Source organism: Ruditapes philippinarum, unplaced genomic scaffold, assembly GCF_026571515.1.
Source record: "Ruditapes philippinarum isolate M1 unplaced genomic scaffold, ASM2657151v2 ctg2990_1_1_1_1, whole genome shotgun sequence".
In the NCBI taxonomy this organism is placed as follows: domain Eukaryota; kingdom Metazoa; phylum Mollusca; class Bivalvia; order Venerida; family Veneridae; genus Ruditapes; species Ruditapes philippinarum.
Window position 1 is genome coordinate 90,476 of NW_026854139.1, and position 16,337 is coordinate 106,812.

Sequence of the window (16,337 nt, forward strand, 5' to 3'; positions counted from 1 at the left end):
ACCAAAAAGAGGTAAAAAAGGCAACAATAGCCCCTACTAAACAGTACAATGTAAAAGTGCAAATACTGACCACTATAATGTATTTTCATCACAATACTGTAGCATGAGAATTATTTAATCATTACCATAACAACAAAAACAAAAATATCAAATCTTAAACAACACTTTTAACAAAAGCATTGCATGCAGTGTTAACACATATCTTCTAAGGTAAAGAAGGGCATAACCCAAAAAATATTGCTTTCAGAATAATTCCCCTTGTCCAACAAATGCACCTTGTGATGATAAGCAAGTGTTTCATGTTGATAACTTTGCAAATGTTTGAATAATGAGCTACATTAAAGTTTTTGTCGGCAACACCACAACAATTATAATAGCTTGACTTTTTCTCCGAAACAGACCAGATAATGAAATGAGCTGTGTCATGACAAAACCAACATAGTGTGTTTGCGACTAGCATGGATCCAGACAAGCATGCGCATCCCCGCAGTCTGATCAGGATCCATGCTGTTCACTTACCAACTCTATACAAGTGGAGCAATTGATAGCGAACAACATGGATCCTGATCAGACTGCGCAGAGGTGCATGCTGGTCTGGATCCATGCTGTTCGCAATCACACTATGTTGGTTTTGTCGTGATGCCGCTCAAATGAATATAAAACATGGAAAAAAACCTTCATCATTATGCATGATTATCACTCTAGATATGTGTATTATGCCAAAAACTCATGGATAAAAATAAAAATGTTGATTACACAGTAACCAATTTAACATTATCACTATCATAATGTTCCTTTCAATTTTTGTAATGATATATTTTTTCTCTTATTTCAAATTTCTTCAACAATCGCTCACACCTCACTATTTTTAGATTTACATGGAACGGATTGTAGAACTGATGATTTCAATACACTCATTTAATTGGCTGTCGTTGATGACAAGGGGCGGAGCAAATCTGATGATGTCACCATGGGTGGGCTTGGCTAGCAGACCATTTAACAGCAGCTTCTTGCAAACTTTACCAGCATCAATTTCTGTAAGAAAACATAATAAATAATTTTTTTTTTTTGTAATTCTTTTCGAAAATTATATATGCTATTCAAAATAATTACATCTAATTGTATGAAACAGTATTAGATGTATTATTTAATTATAATATTATAACGTTTCTTTTACGTGCCAAATGTGGCGTTTATTAAAGTAGTCGTCTGTTTGGTACGTTTACGTCATTTCTTTTATATATCAACTGACGAAGCTTATAAAGTGAAACATGTATTGATATTTAAAATTTTGTTGGTTTTGATGTATTTGTCCTCTGTAAGAAAAATTACAGGTACATGTACCAAGATAAAAAAGACCCCCCATAAATGTAAATACTTGAATCGATCTAGTTTATTAAAAGCATTGTTTTAATTTTATTTTTTACACAGGACAAGTAGATGGACACACTCATATTTGCTAGAAATTCCCTATTTTTCCCAATATGGTGTCAATTATCATTCCTTGTTTGTCTGTTCAATTTTCTCATTTTTTCTTACACTTAGAGTCTACCTATTTTAACGACTCAAAATAAATTCCTAATTTTGTGGATACAGACCAAATCCAATGAAGTTGAAAAAAAAATCAAATAAAGATGACAATACAACATTAAATTAAGCACATTTCTTCATGGATTTGAATTTTGTAAAATTACCAAAATATCTATCTAAAATTTGGCAACCAGAAATTACTGAAGCAGCAAGCCCAAGTAAAGAGATGATAAAATCAAAACAATTATCAGACCTGGATCTATAACAATGGCATTCAGTAAACCCTTCCCTCGGACCAACTTCACCCTATCTTTGGGGAGCTCATTCAATTCCTTTCTTAACACCTGGCCAAGTCGCTCTGCATTCTCTGCCAGCTTCTCCTCCTCTAGGACCTACAAACAAAATCAAACAATACATTTGAGCCACGTCATGACAAAACCACGTAATGCATTTGCGACCAGCATGGATCCAGACCAGCCTGCACATCCGCGCAGTCTGATCAGGATCCCTGCTGTTCGCTATCAGTTTCTCTACTTGTAATAGGGTTGGTAAGCAAACAGCATGGATCCTGATCAGACTGCCCATATTTTGGTTTTGTCATGACGTGGCTCATTTGTAATTATATTATTATAGGAAAATGTCTATTTGGGTTATACAGAATTTATTTTAGTAGGATTGTGTAGGAAGATATAAGCTTATAGACATACTTTCGAATCCGTTCCTGGAAACCAACCAGTACTGAGCAATGAGTGTAAAGTTTCTTGCTCAAGGAAACAATGACTATTCCCTTACTGGGTTTGAACTCATGTGGCTAGAGATCATTAGATTACTTCGCAGTAATTTTCCCCTGACAGGGTTTGAACTCATGTGGCTAGAGATCATTAAATTACTAGTGCGAGGCGTAAACCACTCGGCCATGGCGTCACATGTGTCAACTTAAATGCAGCATGCTTCCATGCTTACTTTCATGAAGAGAAAAAAGGAGTAATTCACACAATGCAAATGGCACTTTCAATCCACAAACATGACCAAACAAGAGGGCCATGATGTCCCTGAGGTCGCTCACCTGTATATAGGCCCCTGGAGCGGGGCTAGTTTAAACCCCAGGGCTTTTATTTGAACAAACATGAAAGACACCCATTAGAAGATTTTCATGATGTTAACCAATTTTGAACCCAGGGCTTTTATTTGAACAAACTTGGTAGACACCCATTAGAACATGTTTCATGCTAAATATCTTAGCTCTAGCTCTTTGAGTTCTTTTTTAAAGATTTTTTAAAGTTTTGACTATATGCATATAGGGAAAATCAATGACCCACTGGGGCGGGGCCATTTTGACCCCAGGGCTTTTATTTGAACAAACTTGGTAGACACTCATTAGAAGATGTTTCATGCTAAATATCTAAGCTCTAGCTCTTTGGGGTCTTTAAAAGAAGATTTTTTAAGTTTTTACTATATGCATATAGGGAAAATCAATGACCCCCTGGGGCGGGGCCAATTTTGACCCCAGGGCTTTTATTTGAACAAACTTGGTAGACATTCACTAGAGAATGTTTCATGCCAAATATCTAAGCTTTAGCTAGGTTTTTTAAAAGAAGATACTTAAAGTTTTTTCATTTGGTTGCCATGGCATGGAGTTCTGCATGGAATTAAATTCTTTGAACACTTTTTAAAGGTGACCACCAAAGGAACATTCCTGTGAAGTTTGGATGAAATTGGCGTAGTGGTTTATGAGGATAGGTCATATAAAGCAAAAGTTTACGAACGACAGACGGACAAAAAGCGATCACAAAAGCTCACCCTGTCACTTTTTGACAGGTGAGCTATTAAGAGGTCAAAAAATGCAAAAATAGCCAGTACTGCATTAGTCATGAAATAGATATGTGATAGATAATAAATACTGCAAAATCAGTAATTAATCACACATAACGTCTCAATTATTACTTGAATCTTGATTTTTATTTTTTTTCTTCTTAAAATCTTGGAACATTTTTCAAGTTTTATTTTCTTGAAATAAATTGGGTCACTTGGTGGCATGCAGCTTTAAATGACTCATACTCTACACAGGCTTTATCACAACTTGGATATCTAAAGTTATCTGTATATACAGTACGCTCACCGCGGGTTTTGCTTTTTCAGCGATACCACCGCGGACGATTTTCTTTTATCGCGGACAAACGCGGGGGTTCGTCCGCGATGAGAAGCCTAATTTCCCCGCGATCCCCGGTGTTCAGTTGTTTCCATCGCGGACAAAATTCTGACGACTGTTCTTCATTTATCGATAAAATCAGTCACCCGTTTCCCGCGGGGGAACGCCATGGTCAGTTGGTCAGTATAAATTAACCTCCAAAAATAATAGACGTTTGATTATTTTTTAACGTCATCTTTTTTGCACAATGACTTGAAAATTGACCACAATCGTCACCTTAAATGTTATTATACGTTAAATTATTTGAACGGAATTTGAAATAAAAATAATTAGAGCTGTACCTGTTTTTGTTGTTGTTTTTAATATTTTTGTTATAAACGTCCACAAAACTATTCGTCCACATACCAATATTTTTACAACTGAAATCGTCATTTATCACTGTCATCTTTACTTGTTCATTCCTTGTGGTTCTATAAGTATTATTGCTGTTAAACTATATGGGAGCCATAAATATGATACTTAGTAAAAACAGGGATATTTGTGCTGATTTCTCAATGATGACTGACGCTACAGTACATGTCTTATAAGAGGTCGATGAGTGTGAATACAAGACAGGACATTAATAAAATACATGTACATATATTAGAAATAAAAGAGTTACATCGCTCTTTATATAAATTAATTGTGAGTTACATCGCTCTTTATATAAAAAAAGTTTAAAAAGGTCGTATAATGTAAACTTAAAAATGGTTAAAGTGACACATTTTGATAAACTTGAAATTGTACGGCTGTACACAAGTGGTTTGAAAAATATTCAAATTCAGAGGAATTAAGAGTCTAAAGGAGTTTCTTTATCCAGACAAAACATTAACTATTGGATTCGCCAGTATCTTAGAAAATAACTGCCATGTGCTCGTTTGCCTTATATACATGTATGTACATGTATGTACATGCATACTGTTCATAATAAAATAACAAAAGTATAACGTCAAGTTTAACAAAATTCTGCAAAAAAAATCTTTAAAAAAAATAAAAAGAACAAGCAAACAAACTACTAAAACAAAAATGAAAATAAACTTCAACAGTTGATACAAACTTCAAAACATATACATTACGCTCACATCTGTAATTAGATAAATCAAAATATCATTTAATGTATACATGTATTTTGGTGAAATAAACACTTTCTTTTAATGTTCCAAATAAAATATAAGACTTTATGATCAACATGCAAATAAACAGAAACAGTAAAACGCATCTGACAATTGAAAGAGACGTCCTGGAGTATTGCCTGAATAAAATTGTTGAGGGTTACGTTTTCAAAGTTTTTAAATAAGAAACAAAAGCTGGCATATTAATTGTTGTAGTATCTTTTCATAAATGTCATATGCCGAATTTTTCATTATTTGACTTCAAGTTTCTCACTACCATGAAGTTGCGACGACAATGATTTATCTTGATGTCGAATACATATTATATATTACCCAACACAATAACAAGAAGAAGAACAAGAAAAATTCTGCATTTGTACATGTACTTTTATTACAACAAAAAAGAAAGAAAACAAACAAATTTTACATATAGTTACATGTATATGTACAGTACATGTTACAGTACATGCACGTACGTATACTGATGTTTAAATACAGAAATTAATTTTTAAAATTTAAGGTTTCCACCGCGTTGACCAGTGTTTGACCGCCGCGTTCCTCCGCAATTTACCACTGCGTTCCGTGGGGGAAACGGTTTCAGCCGCCGATTTATGTCCGCGGTGGTGAAAATTTTCTGTCCGCGGGGTCACGCGGACAATATCTGAGCAAATTTTCGTCCGCGGTAAACCTCATCCGCGGGGTCACGCGGGTTTTGAAAAAGTCGCGCTGAGCGTACTGTAGACATGGTAATCGGGAAGTATATGCTTAATTGACTATAAATTTTTCTGCTTTAAATTGGCTTTTAAATCTAAAACTAGAACTATCACTAAATGTGATTAATACCCCCAAAAGACTGCTTCGGATATGTTACTAGTAACAGAATACCTTGTAAAAGAATTGAAATATAGAGTTATGGTTGTGGGCAATTAAAGATAGTTGTGGTTCTTGTATGTTGCATTTCCTTTCAATGTGGTTGGCCATTGATGAAGTTTAATTGAATTACTCTGTAATAAGTCCAGAAAGACAAAGAAAAGAAACAAAGGGCAATAACTCTATAAATACTGAAGATAGTGATAGTTCCATGATGGCATTTTCTTAAAATCTTAGCATGAATTTCTGTATAAATTCTATATATTTTGGGTTTGAAGCATAAAAAAATCTATATACAAGTATGTTGAACGAAATTTAGACCCCGACAGAATAGCCGAGTAGTTTTAAAACAAGTAATGTGACTTGAACAAACCCTGGAAGTTACAATAACAGATATTGTGGATATTGTATATGTAATTCATTTAACACATTCATGAACGTTTCAAGAGTTCACTGTGACAACTTTTGTGAAATTTTAAGCTCTAACCTGACCCATCCGGGTCTAGTTGGGAAAACGACATTTTATTCTTTATAAGAAGAAAAGTTTTTCTTTTGTGACTGACTAGTGTATTCATTTTGAGGCCATTTACAGAATAATGAATGAAAAAAAAAATTAAAACAAAGAAATGAAAACTTTGCCTGTGTCTCCCTTTAAAACGATGAGCACAGAACATACTACTAACGACTGTGTACTTATGATTAAAAATTTAGCAAAAGATTTTTAGTGAAATGCATGATGATACACATGTATTGTAAAATTGGCAAATTTGATCAAGTTCCCAACTCTGCAACCATGGTGGATACTTAATCATGAGGAAGATTTCACTTCTCAGCCTCCACATAATCTATAAACAAATTTTTACCTTGAGTGACTCCATGGCTACACAACAAGCCAGTGGATTACCACCATAGGTTGAACCATGCTCTCCTGGACGTATGGTCATCATAACCTCATTGTTGGCTAGAACTGCCGATACCTATGGAATAATTACATGTAAAAAAATCTGGAAACAAAGTGATCCCTCGGAAGCATTAATCACAATAAAATTACAAGAGAATTGCAGACTCGGTTTGATTGAGTCTGTACATGAGGGATAATGAATACATGCAACATCCCTAACGCCCGCCTAGCACCGGCTTGAGCGGTACTCAATTCTCAACACTTAATAGTGCTGGCATCAATGATCCAGACGGACCAGACAAATATAACAACACTGAAGTGAAGTATGGGGCAACTTTTTACAGCTGCCACACAGCACTTGACACCTGCTGTTGTGAAGTATAGAAATCTGGGAACAAAGTGATTCTTGGATGAGCATTTATCACAACAAAATAACAAGATAACTGATTACTGTGTAACATGCTGGTCGCAAACCCATTATGTTAGTTTTGTCGTGACGCGGCTCAAATAGTTTGATATTTGGAAAGACAATATAAGCCTGCTCAATTATTCTCAGTGCCTGATAGTAAAGCAAGAGCCTGGATGATGATAATAAAGAATTTTCTAAGTTCAAAAAGGGTCATAATTTTGTTCAAAATCTGTGTTGGACAGTGACCTCCTATTATGCTCTCAAATAAGTTTGGGAAATTTCAACCCATTCCCTGCAGAAGTACATTCAAAACCTTAACCTAAGTGTGACAGTGATGCCGATGCAGACACCAACAGAATAGCTCTACCTTTTCTTTAAACTACATTGTACACTTCTTTAACCTTAATTTGAGAAAATAGAAGTAAAAATTTCCTAAACAAACAGTGTAGAGCCTTGCGGGGCTTCATAGGGGTACACACTGGTCCGACTCAATACTGATGGTAAACTTTAAGTCAAAATGTTTTAATTCACTTACTGGTAATACTCCACCGGACAATGCTTTACCAAGGATAAGTAAATCTGGCTTCACATTCTCATGGTCTACAGCCAATCTCCTACAATACAATATTATGTTAAAATTAACAAAGCACAACAATATGTGATTTTTTTTAAGTATCCTTTTACAGACTAAGGGGAGCAGTGGCCTAGTGGTTAAAGTGTCCACCTCTCAACCGAGTGATTGTGGTTTCTTGCCCAGTGATTGCGGTTTCTTGACAAGGGATTGTGGCTTCGAGCCCAGTGATTATGGCTTCGAAGCCCAGGGATTGTGGTTTCGAGCCCAGGGAATGTGGTTTCTTGCCCAGGGATTGTGGTTTCTTGCCCTGGGATTGTGGTTTCTTGCCCTGGGATTGTGGCTTTGAGCCCAGGGATTGTGGTTTCAAGCCCAGGGAATGTGGTTTCTTGCCCAGGTATTGTGGTTTCTTGCCCTGGGATTGTGGTTTCTTGCCCAGGGATTGTGGTTTCTTGCCAAGGGATTGTGGCTTCGAGCCCAGGGATTGTGGTTTCAAGCCCAGGGATTGTGGTTTCAAGCCCAGGGATTGTGGTTTCTTGCCCAGGGATTGTGGTTTCTTAACCAAGGGATTGTGGCTTCGAGTCCAGGGATTGTGGTTTCGAGCCCAGGGATTGCGTTTTCAGTCCAGGGATTGTGGTTTTGAGACCAAGGATTGTTTGTCAACAGTACTGGTTAGTTCCAGGAACCAAATTGGAAAATAACTAAAATACATTGCAAGAACGTGATTCAGAAACAAGCTAAAATACATTGGTTTCAGTTACCTGCCAGTTCTGGCGAGTCCAGTTTGAACCTCATCCGCTATCCAGAGCACATTGTATTTGGTACAGAGATCTCTCACCCCCTTCAGGTACCCATCATGAGGTACCACTACCCCTGCTTCTCCCTGTATGGGCTCGACCATATATGCACACACATTCGGGTCTTTTAACTTTTGCTGTAGAACAAATTTATTTACTTTGTTTATAAACAAGTCTTTTAATAAACAAGTCACACAAAGATATTTAGTATAATTATATACCTATAGATATTTTTCTATATTACATGTATTACATGCACAAACACGACCAGAAAGATAGAACTTGGTATTACATAATTTTATATTGCATATGAATGAGTGTATCCCAAATTTGTTTGTTTTTCAATTTAGACTAATTTAGCACATTTTTTAAGTAATATCTCTGTGGTCTATCAACCTAACTGGCTTTTGTGGATAACTTACCAGTTATTACAATTTTCTCTGCAAGTGACCAACAACCAATTAAATAAGATTTCTGTATTATTGCCATTTATTGGTAAGACAAATGACAACCAGACTCAACAGTGTCGGTACGTGAAACGGTGCAGATTTTCCGTGATACGGGGCTTCCATCCAATATGGAGGAAGGTAAACAACAAGAAGGTACGTTTCTTTTTATTTCTATGTATTTAGACAAATCCATTTTATATTGTAAAAGAAGAATATTTGCATGTAACGTAAAAAAATTCACTATAAGATCAATAAGTTCATAATGTATGTTACATATGATATATGTGACTTTTTACAAAAAAAACTTTTGTAAACAAATGCACATGAAATTTGAACCGAGAGAAGTGGTAAATTTTTTAGTCAATCTCCGTACAAGAGACACCTATATTGAAGTGAACACTCTTGTTTATTACAGTAAATGTATAAAATCATCTGTGCAATTTAAACACTTATTCTGTCAATTTGTTTTGTCAAAATTTGTCTACTTTCTGTTTCGTCATGATAACGGTGCAGACACTAAGAAACGGTTACGGAAAGTCCGCACCGTATGACGGAAAATCTGCACCATTTCACGTACCCGACAGTGCTCAATGTCCGAGGAGAAATAAAGCCTCACTGGAGGATAGAACCAGTGACACCGGGAGCATTATGCTGCTTAAATGAATGCTATACTTTACAGCTGAATATATTGTTTATATGCAAGGATTTTGCAAAAATGAATTTTAGGATTATCTGCCCTTTTGAAATGTTGTCATATTTTAATAGTGAACATTTTTAGTTTTAAGTGAAAGCTTTTATAGTATCTGATAAAATGGATCTTTATGAAAAGGTTAACAATGCCAACAAGAGGGTCATGACAATAACTCTCCTTTTTTTCTTCGAAAAGTGGAATTGAGCAAGGTGTATATCTCATAAGGAATCACTTTAGTGTTAATCTACAATTATGCGATTACAACATATGTAGGACTTAATTTCTTAAACAAATATGTTATAGTTATATTACATTACAAAAGAGCAATACCATGCTATAATGATAAATACATCATTTGTACTACCTCTAAAGCATTAAGATCATTGTATGGAACCATGTCGAAGCCTGGCATGTAGGGTCCGTAATCCTCGTATGCGGAGGGATCTGTGGAGGAGGAAACAGCAGCAAGGGTTCGACCCCAAAAATTACCCTCTGCAAATATGATCTTGGCTTGATTCTTAGGAACGCCTTTCACCTTATAAGCCCATTTTCTAGCCAGCTTACAGGCAGTCTCACCACCTTCAACGCCTGAAATAAATCACTGTATTATCAAACTATCCACAAACTTAATAATTTTTAGAGATGTGACACAGATGTATTATCAAGTTTTCTTTTCAAGCTGTCATGACTATAAGCAAAGTAAAAATTTCTGTGAAAGTATCTTTGTTATTTTCTAAACAATATTTTGACTATCAAAAGCATAGTAGAAATATTCATATGATAAAAATGTGTTTGAATCTAGAGTCATGCTACTTTAAAACATCATGTACGAATGGTATTAAAAATTCACTATTTTGTAGTTGGTAGGTGTTTTTTTTTTCATTATAAAGGAACATGAACCAACCCCTAGAATTGGGAATTTTTGCCACATTTTTGACAAAATTGGGAAAACTTAAGCGGTATTATATTTATATAAAATACACTGTACTACATAATATTATATTATATAAAATAAAACAAAGAAATCAAATACAAGTATTAATTTGTTCATTCAACTCCTTTTACATTTCTACTATAATGTCATTTCAAAATTAAGAATGGATTAAACAATTAAAATTTTGCTGTTGTACAGTGCATCTGTCACAAAACTTCATTGTCTCTCCTCCTCCCCCTCCTTAAATTAGAAAATTGACATTGGGGAAAAAAAACACCTTTTTTGGGGGTCTTCGTATCATGACCTAATATTGGTCTTTAAAGTAGGCCAATTGAAACCCTGTAGTGAGCACCTAAGTAAATCTACTAATCTCTCATAAGCTAGCTAGGGGGGGGGGGGGGGGGAGGAGTAGTTTATTGTCATCCTCACAATTGTATGGTGTTGAATGAATTAAAGTGCACATACCTGTATTCATGGGTAAAACTTTATCATAGCCAAATAAATTGGTGATATATTGTTCATATTCTCCCAAGCGGTCATTGTAGAATGCCCTCGAGGTCAACGTCAGTTTGGAGGCTTGATCAACTAGAGCCTGTATAAAAACAAATTAAAATTTGTAAATGAAAAAACAAAATTTGTAAATGAGAAAACAAAATCTGTAAACAAGAAAACAAACTTATCCAGGTAATTGCATTGATTGGCAACCAATATAAAGCAAGGGCCATCATCTATAACCATACATTCTGACATACATGCCATAATTTTTGGACAGCTTTCCGGGACACTTTTCATCGCGGCAATAATGGATGTGTAGGCAGTTGTGGAAAAGGGGGGGGGGTGTCAATCGTATAACGTTTTTAAATTAGGACGACTTTCTCCTGAATTTTAATGATAAACAATTAACTTACTAGTTTTATAAGTTGTCTTTTAGGTCGACATATTTATCATTTTAAAAGTATTTCTTTATTTAATTTATTATTCCCTAAAAGCAAGTAAGTTGTAAGTTATAAACCCGGTGAATGGGCGCAGCCATGTTGTTCACCCGTTATATCTTAAAGATATACTATGCTCAAATTTGATGTCCGAAAATATTGATAATTGCTACACAGTCTCTTTGTAAATATAAAATAAAGATGTTCTGACTTCACAGAAAGTAGATGTGTGATATTTAAAACTCTACACACTATGGGTGGTCACAATATAAATATATAGTGTCGTTAAAAAAACTGGCAGTTTTTATAAGAAAAGACCAACTTTACCTGTCTAATAATAGGGGACGTGGCTTCCAATACATAGTAAATTCATTTGTTTATTCAAATTAGATATATTCAGTAAGGATTTCATAGGTTTTAACAAATTTCTTTGTTTAAAGTACATTACTCAAATATGAGCATAGTATATCTTTAAAGTCATGATAATTACTACATGTCACGTAATGCAATTCTTCCAGTCATAAAAACAAACACAGCAAGGTGATTTATTTGACACCTTTAATTTTTTTATTTGATAGATATATTTACATTGTTTATAATAATTAGACTTTCCGCAAGTTAGCGATTGATCTAAAAATTAATGATTATCGGGGATTAACGTTAATTGTTAAGGGCCTTAAACAATTAATTAACCCGACCATTAAACGCTGCCGAATTCAACAGAGAATGTTAATTGCCGATGCATGAAGAATCTATTGCCGAGGGGAATCGACAGTCGATAATTGGGGGGCTGTATATTGTAAACTTGTTAGTGTCAACGTTCCTGTGTATTATGTGTACCAGGTCAGATTATGTTTTACGATCTAGAGGTGAAATGTGCGAGATTTGATTTAAGAAAATTTATGAAAATTTTGCAAAATATCATGATTTTTTTTTCCGTGATCAAATCGATGCCCGGGACATCTCCGGGACAGACATCCGATTTCCGGGACAATCCCGGGCATCCGGGACGTTATGGCATGTATGCATTCTGACAAAGCTCTATTATTAAGATAAAATGAAGAAATGCGACACCAGTGCAGGTTTTATAATTCTATAATCTGTCTGTTTTGGTTCTAAAGAACCTTCATCAGGATAAACATTTTACAAAATTTTCAAGCTAAAGTATACAAAATGTGGACGTCTTTTATGTTACTAAAAATAGAAAAAACCTGGCATTGTGCCAAGAACATTTTTTTTTTTTTTTAATTTGTTGAGTAAGAAATTGTCCTGCACCCAATTGTATAAACGTTGGTTAAATTAACCCTGGGTTAAACGCTAACCATGGGTTAAATTTAACCAACTTGTTGTTATTATTCTGTAGTTTTAAAGATTCCATATATAGAAGAGATAGCTATAATTTATTTATTTCTGTGTAGGCTTCTATTTATATTTCCTTCTGAATCGTTTATTATTTTGACTCTATATTGTTCAATCTAAGCATTCAAAAACATGTAATGAAATCCCTTCATGTAATAATGGACGGTAAATTAAAAGTAGGACAGACCTAGAATAATAAACTCGAGGGATGAATATTTTTTTGGTTAGATTATTTTAACCCTTAACCTGTTACATGTATCCAAATCTACTCATGCAACAAGTGTAGACTGTGATCAACTGGGATGGATGTTTATAAATGAGCCGCGTCATGAAAAAACCAACATAATGGGTTTGCGACCAGCATGGATCCAGATCAGCCTGCGCATCCACGCAGTCTGATCAGGATCCATGCTGTTCGCTTTCAGTTTCTCTACTTGTTAAAGGGTTTGTAAGCTAACAGCATGGTTCCTGATCAGACTGTGCGGATGTGCAGGTTCAGGTCTGGATCCATGCTGGTCGCAAACCCATTATGTTGGTTTTGTCTTGGCGCGACTCAAATCATACATATGAACTTGAGGCATATATGAATCCAGACCATGGCAAAGTTGGTATAGGATATACCGGAAGTTGTTTCAAAGGTCATTTAGACTTCTAGTTGAAACTTATTAAACTTCAAAGGGTCATTGAAAATCAAACTTGTGAAAAATGTAATACGATATTAATTTATGAAAATTAATGTAAAAATATATAAGACATGTTATGTGAAATTTAAGACTCGATTTTGCAGTCTTTATCACCATATATTGACTGCATGACTGCTGCAGTTGAAGCTTTTTTGTGCGAGTATTTTGACCTCTTTTTCAATTTGGTAATTTACATGCTTTGTAAGTATTGTTAGCAATGTGTACCTTACTTTTTTTGTTCACTTTACAATATTTTACTTGTAGATACATTATTAAAATTTTCATGAAAATTACAATGAAAATGAAGGCATGCTGCTTTAATTTTTCATAAATGATACTGAAATCCCTTAAACATTAAATGGACTATTCCAATTCAAGCTGGGCAAATCCATTGAAGAAATTCAACAGGTTAAGGGTTAAGACGGCCTTGTCCCAATTTATTACGGAAATTTTTTTGCAAATTTATCCACTCAAAAAGACAGGTTTTAATTTTAATCAACTGTTAGAATCGTTTTGACAAGATTTACCGTTAAAATCCATTATGCAAGGAGATAAACACTGGTTTGAATTCTTTTGAAATCTTTAATCAGATAATGATACAAGTACACAAGAAGTAGAACACTTTTGACCTTGTAACGGGACATATTTGTCGATTTACACCGCAAAATATAATATTTCATCAACCGTGAAAAGAGCTGGCTCTAACAAAAACAATCTTTACAACAGTTTTTCTCATCGGTTAACAATAATGCAAATTAACTCTACTGTACCCTTCATACAAAAAAAGAGATCAAATTTCATCCAACTTAAATAAAAAAGAAAAAATTCAACAAAAATACTTGAAAAAACAAAAATTCACAAGTTGCATTTTTATAAAAACTTTAAAAATGGTATCTTCTTTATAGTAAAATATAAATTTTATTGAAACGGGATCATGTTTCCTGTCCCAAACTGAAATAAGCTGAGCAAAAGAGAGAAGACTGAAATAAGCTGAGCAAAAGAGAGAAGACTGAAATAAGCTGAGCAAAAGAGAGAAGACTGAAATAAGTTGAGCAAAAGAGAGCAGACTGAAATAAGCTGAGCAAAAGAGAGAAGACTGAAATAAGTTGAGCAAGAGAGAAGACTGAAATAAGCTGAGCAAAAGAAAGAAGACTGAAATAAGCTGAGCAAAAGAGAGAAGACTGAAATAAGCTGAGCAAAAGAGAGATGAGCAAAAAGAGAGAAAAATTGTAGTTATGTGTTTCATGAAAGACTCAATCTATTTTATAACCATTTTGTGATTTAGATTTAAAAATAATCAAATTTTCATATGAAACTGAATCAAAGAGGTTCATAACAGTTTGAGGGGACACAACTTCCAAGTGTTTATGTATGTTATTATTACTTAAATTGAACTGTTTCTGAAAGACAAATTGAACAGTTTTGAGTTACTGAAAGATTACGTAGAAGTAAAAATTAAAATGAAAAAAACAAAAATCAGTGTTTAATCTCTTAAAATAATTTTTAGAAGTTGTAAAAAAGTAACAGTTGTATAAATCAAAGTTTTTCTTGTCAAATGTGACATGAACTACACAGAAAAGTTAACCTTTGTTAAATTAACTAAACAATATTTTGGGGGGAGATTGTATGATTATAAAACCAATGTTTCCTCTAAAACAAAATATAGACATTATTATTGTTATCTTTACTGGGTGATGCATCATTTATCTGTATACAGTATATAATAAATGTATACTACGATGTGTGTAATTTTTTTATTACTTACAAGGGCGTAAGCTAATTGTCATTTTTTAAGACAAACGCTCAGTTTTGGGAGTATGTACCCCTTAAATCAATAACATTACCTGTCGGGACATAATAAAACACCTGACATTAATTATTAAAATATACCTTGTACTAATGATTAAATTACCTTAAAAATGATCCTTTAGGATGACAGTGACCTTGGGATTTTACTTGCACTATTACGGCACTGAGGAAATTCAAAGTACTTATTAAAACCAAATCCACGTCCCAGACAAAACATATCTCCTTGTAAAAATGAAAAAAAAAATATTATGTAAGTAAAATATACTACTTTTGTGTCCACGGAAATTAAGAATTTCAATACCAAAACTCGAAACTGAATAAACCCCAACAGTAAAGGGGAGCCTGGTCAGAAAACTGCATGGAAGTACAGACCTGGCCTGGCCCTCTAACACTGGATGGTAAAAGGATCATACATCTAAAACTTAAAAATCCAAAACCGCTGAAAAAATGATGAAACTTTGCTACCCTTTCTTTCCAGGTTTACCCGCAGGCATCCAAGTAGCTAGCTAAATACTTTTGAGGCTAGAATATAAATTCCCCATATGGATTTGAACCCAAAGTGGTAAAGAGTAAGTTAATCAAAGTTATGACCTTAACCTTCTTTACATTAAGCTGACTCTTGTTTTCTTACCTTCGCCTTTGTTCAAGGCCACTCCAAGTGGGGCATAATTGTGAGCTCCAAATTTATCCTCCCTCTCAAATATGGCCTCCGATTTCTTCCCGATTTTTGCTGGTTGCACGGAAGATGCACATCTCACTGCATTCTGGGATATTTTCTGGCATGATGCCAACACTGGTCTATAAAGTCTACTCAACATGATTAAGAATTAAAAATTTCAGTATGTAAGGTATGTCATCATTTTTTCAACTCAAGAGGTGGTTTAAAAAACAAGTCCAATGCTTTCTTCTTAAGCAATCAAAAAGAGCTTAAAATAGATAATTGTTAAAAACTAAAAAACATTGTAATGTATAAAAACCTGTAAAAGAGAAAAGGACCTAATTTATTAAACGTAAATAAATCAAAATTGATATAACAAATTCATAAAAAAGAAAAGAAAAATTTTAAAAAAACAAATCAATTTGTGGATCCAAGACTTTTTTT

General features: G+C 34.3%; 1 protein-coding gene across 1 annotated transcript; it reads right to left on the bottom strand.

Moving 5' to 3' along the window:
• Nucleotides 1-654: 654 nt before the first annotated feature.
• Nucleotides 655-16,056, bottom strand: LOC132739086 (ornithine aminotransferase, mitochondrial-like; the record flags this gene model as incomplete). Its single annotated transcript, XM_060726736.1, has 9 exons — nucleotides 655-1,035; nucleotides 1,784-1,922; nucleotides 6,564-6,677; nucleotides 7,546-7,624; nucleotides 8,343-8,515; nucleotides 9,883-10,106; nucleotides 10,918-11,052; nucleotides 15,352-15,454; nucleotides 15,853-16,056. Coding segments are annotated over 9 exons (1,332 nt in total), but the record flags the coding sequence as incomplete, so codon positions are not given.
• Nucleotides 16,057-16,337: the final 281 nt, after the last annotated feature.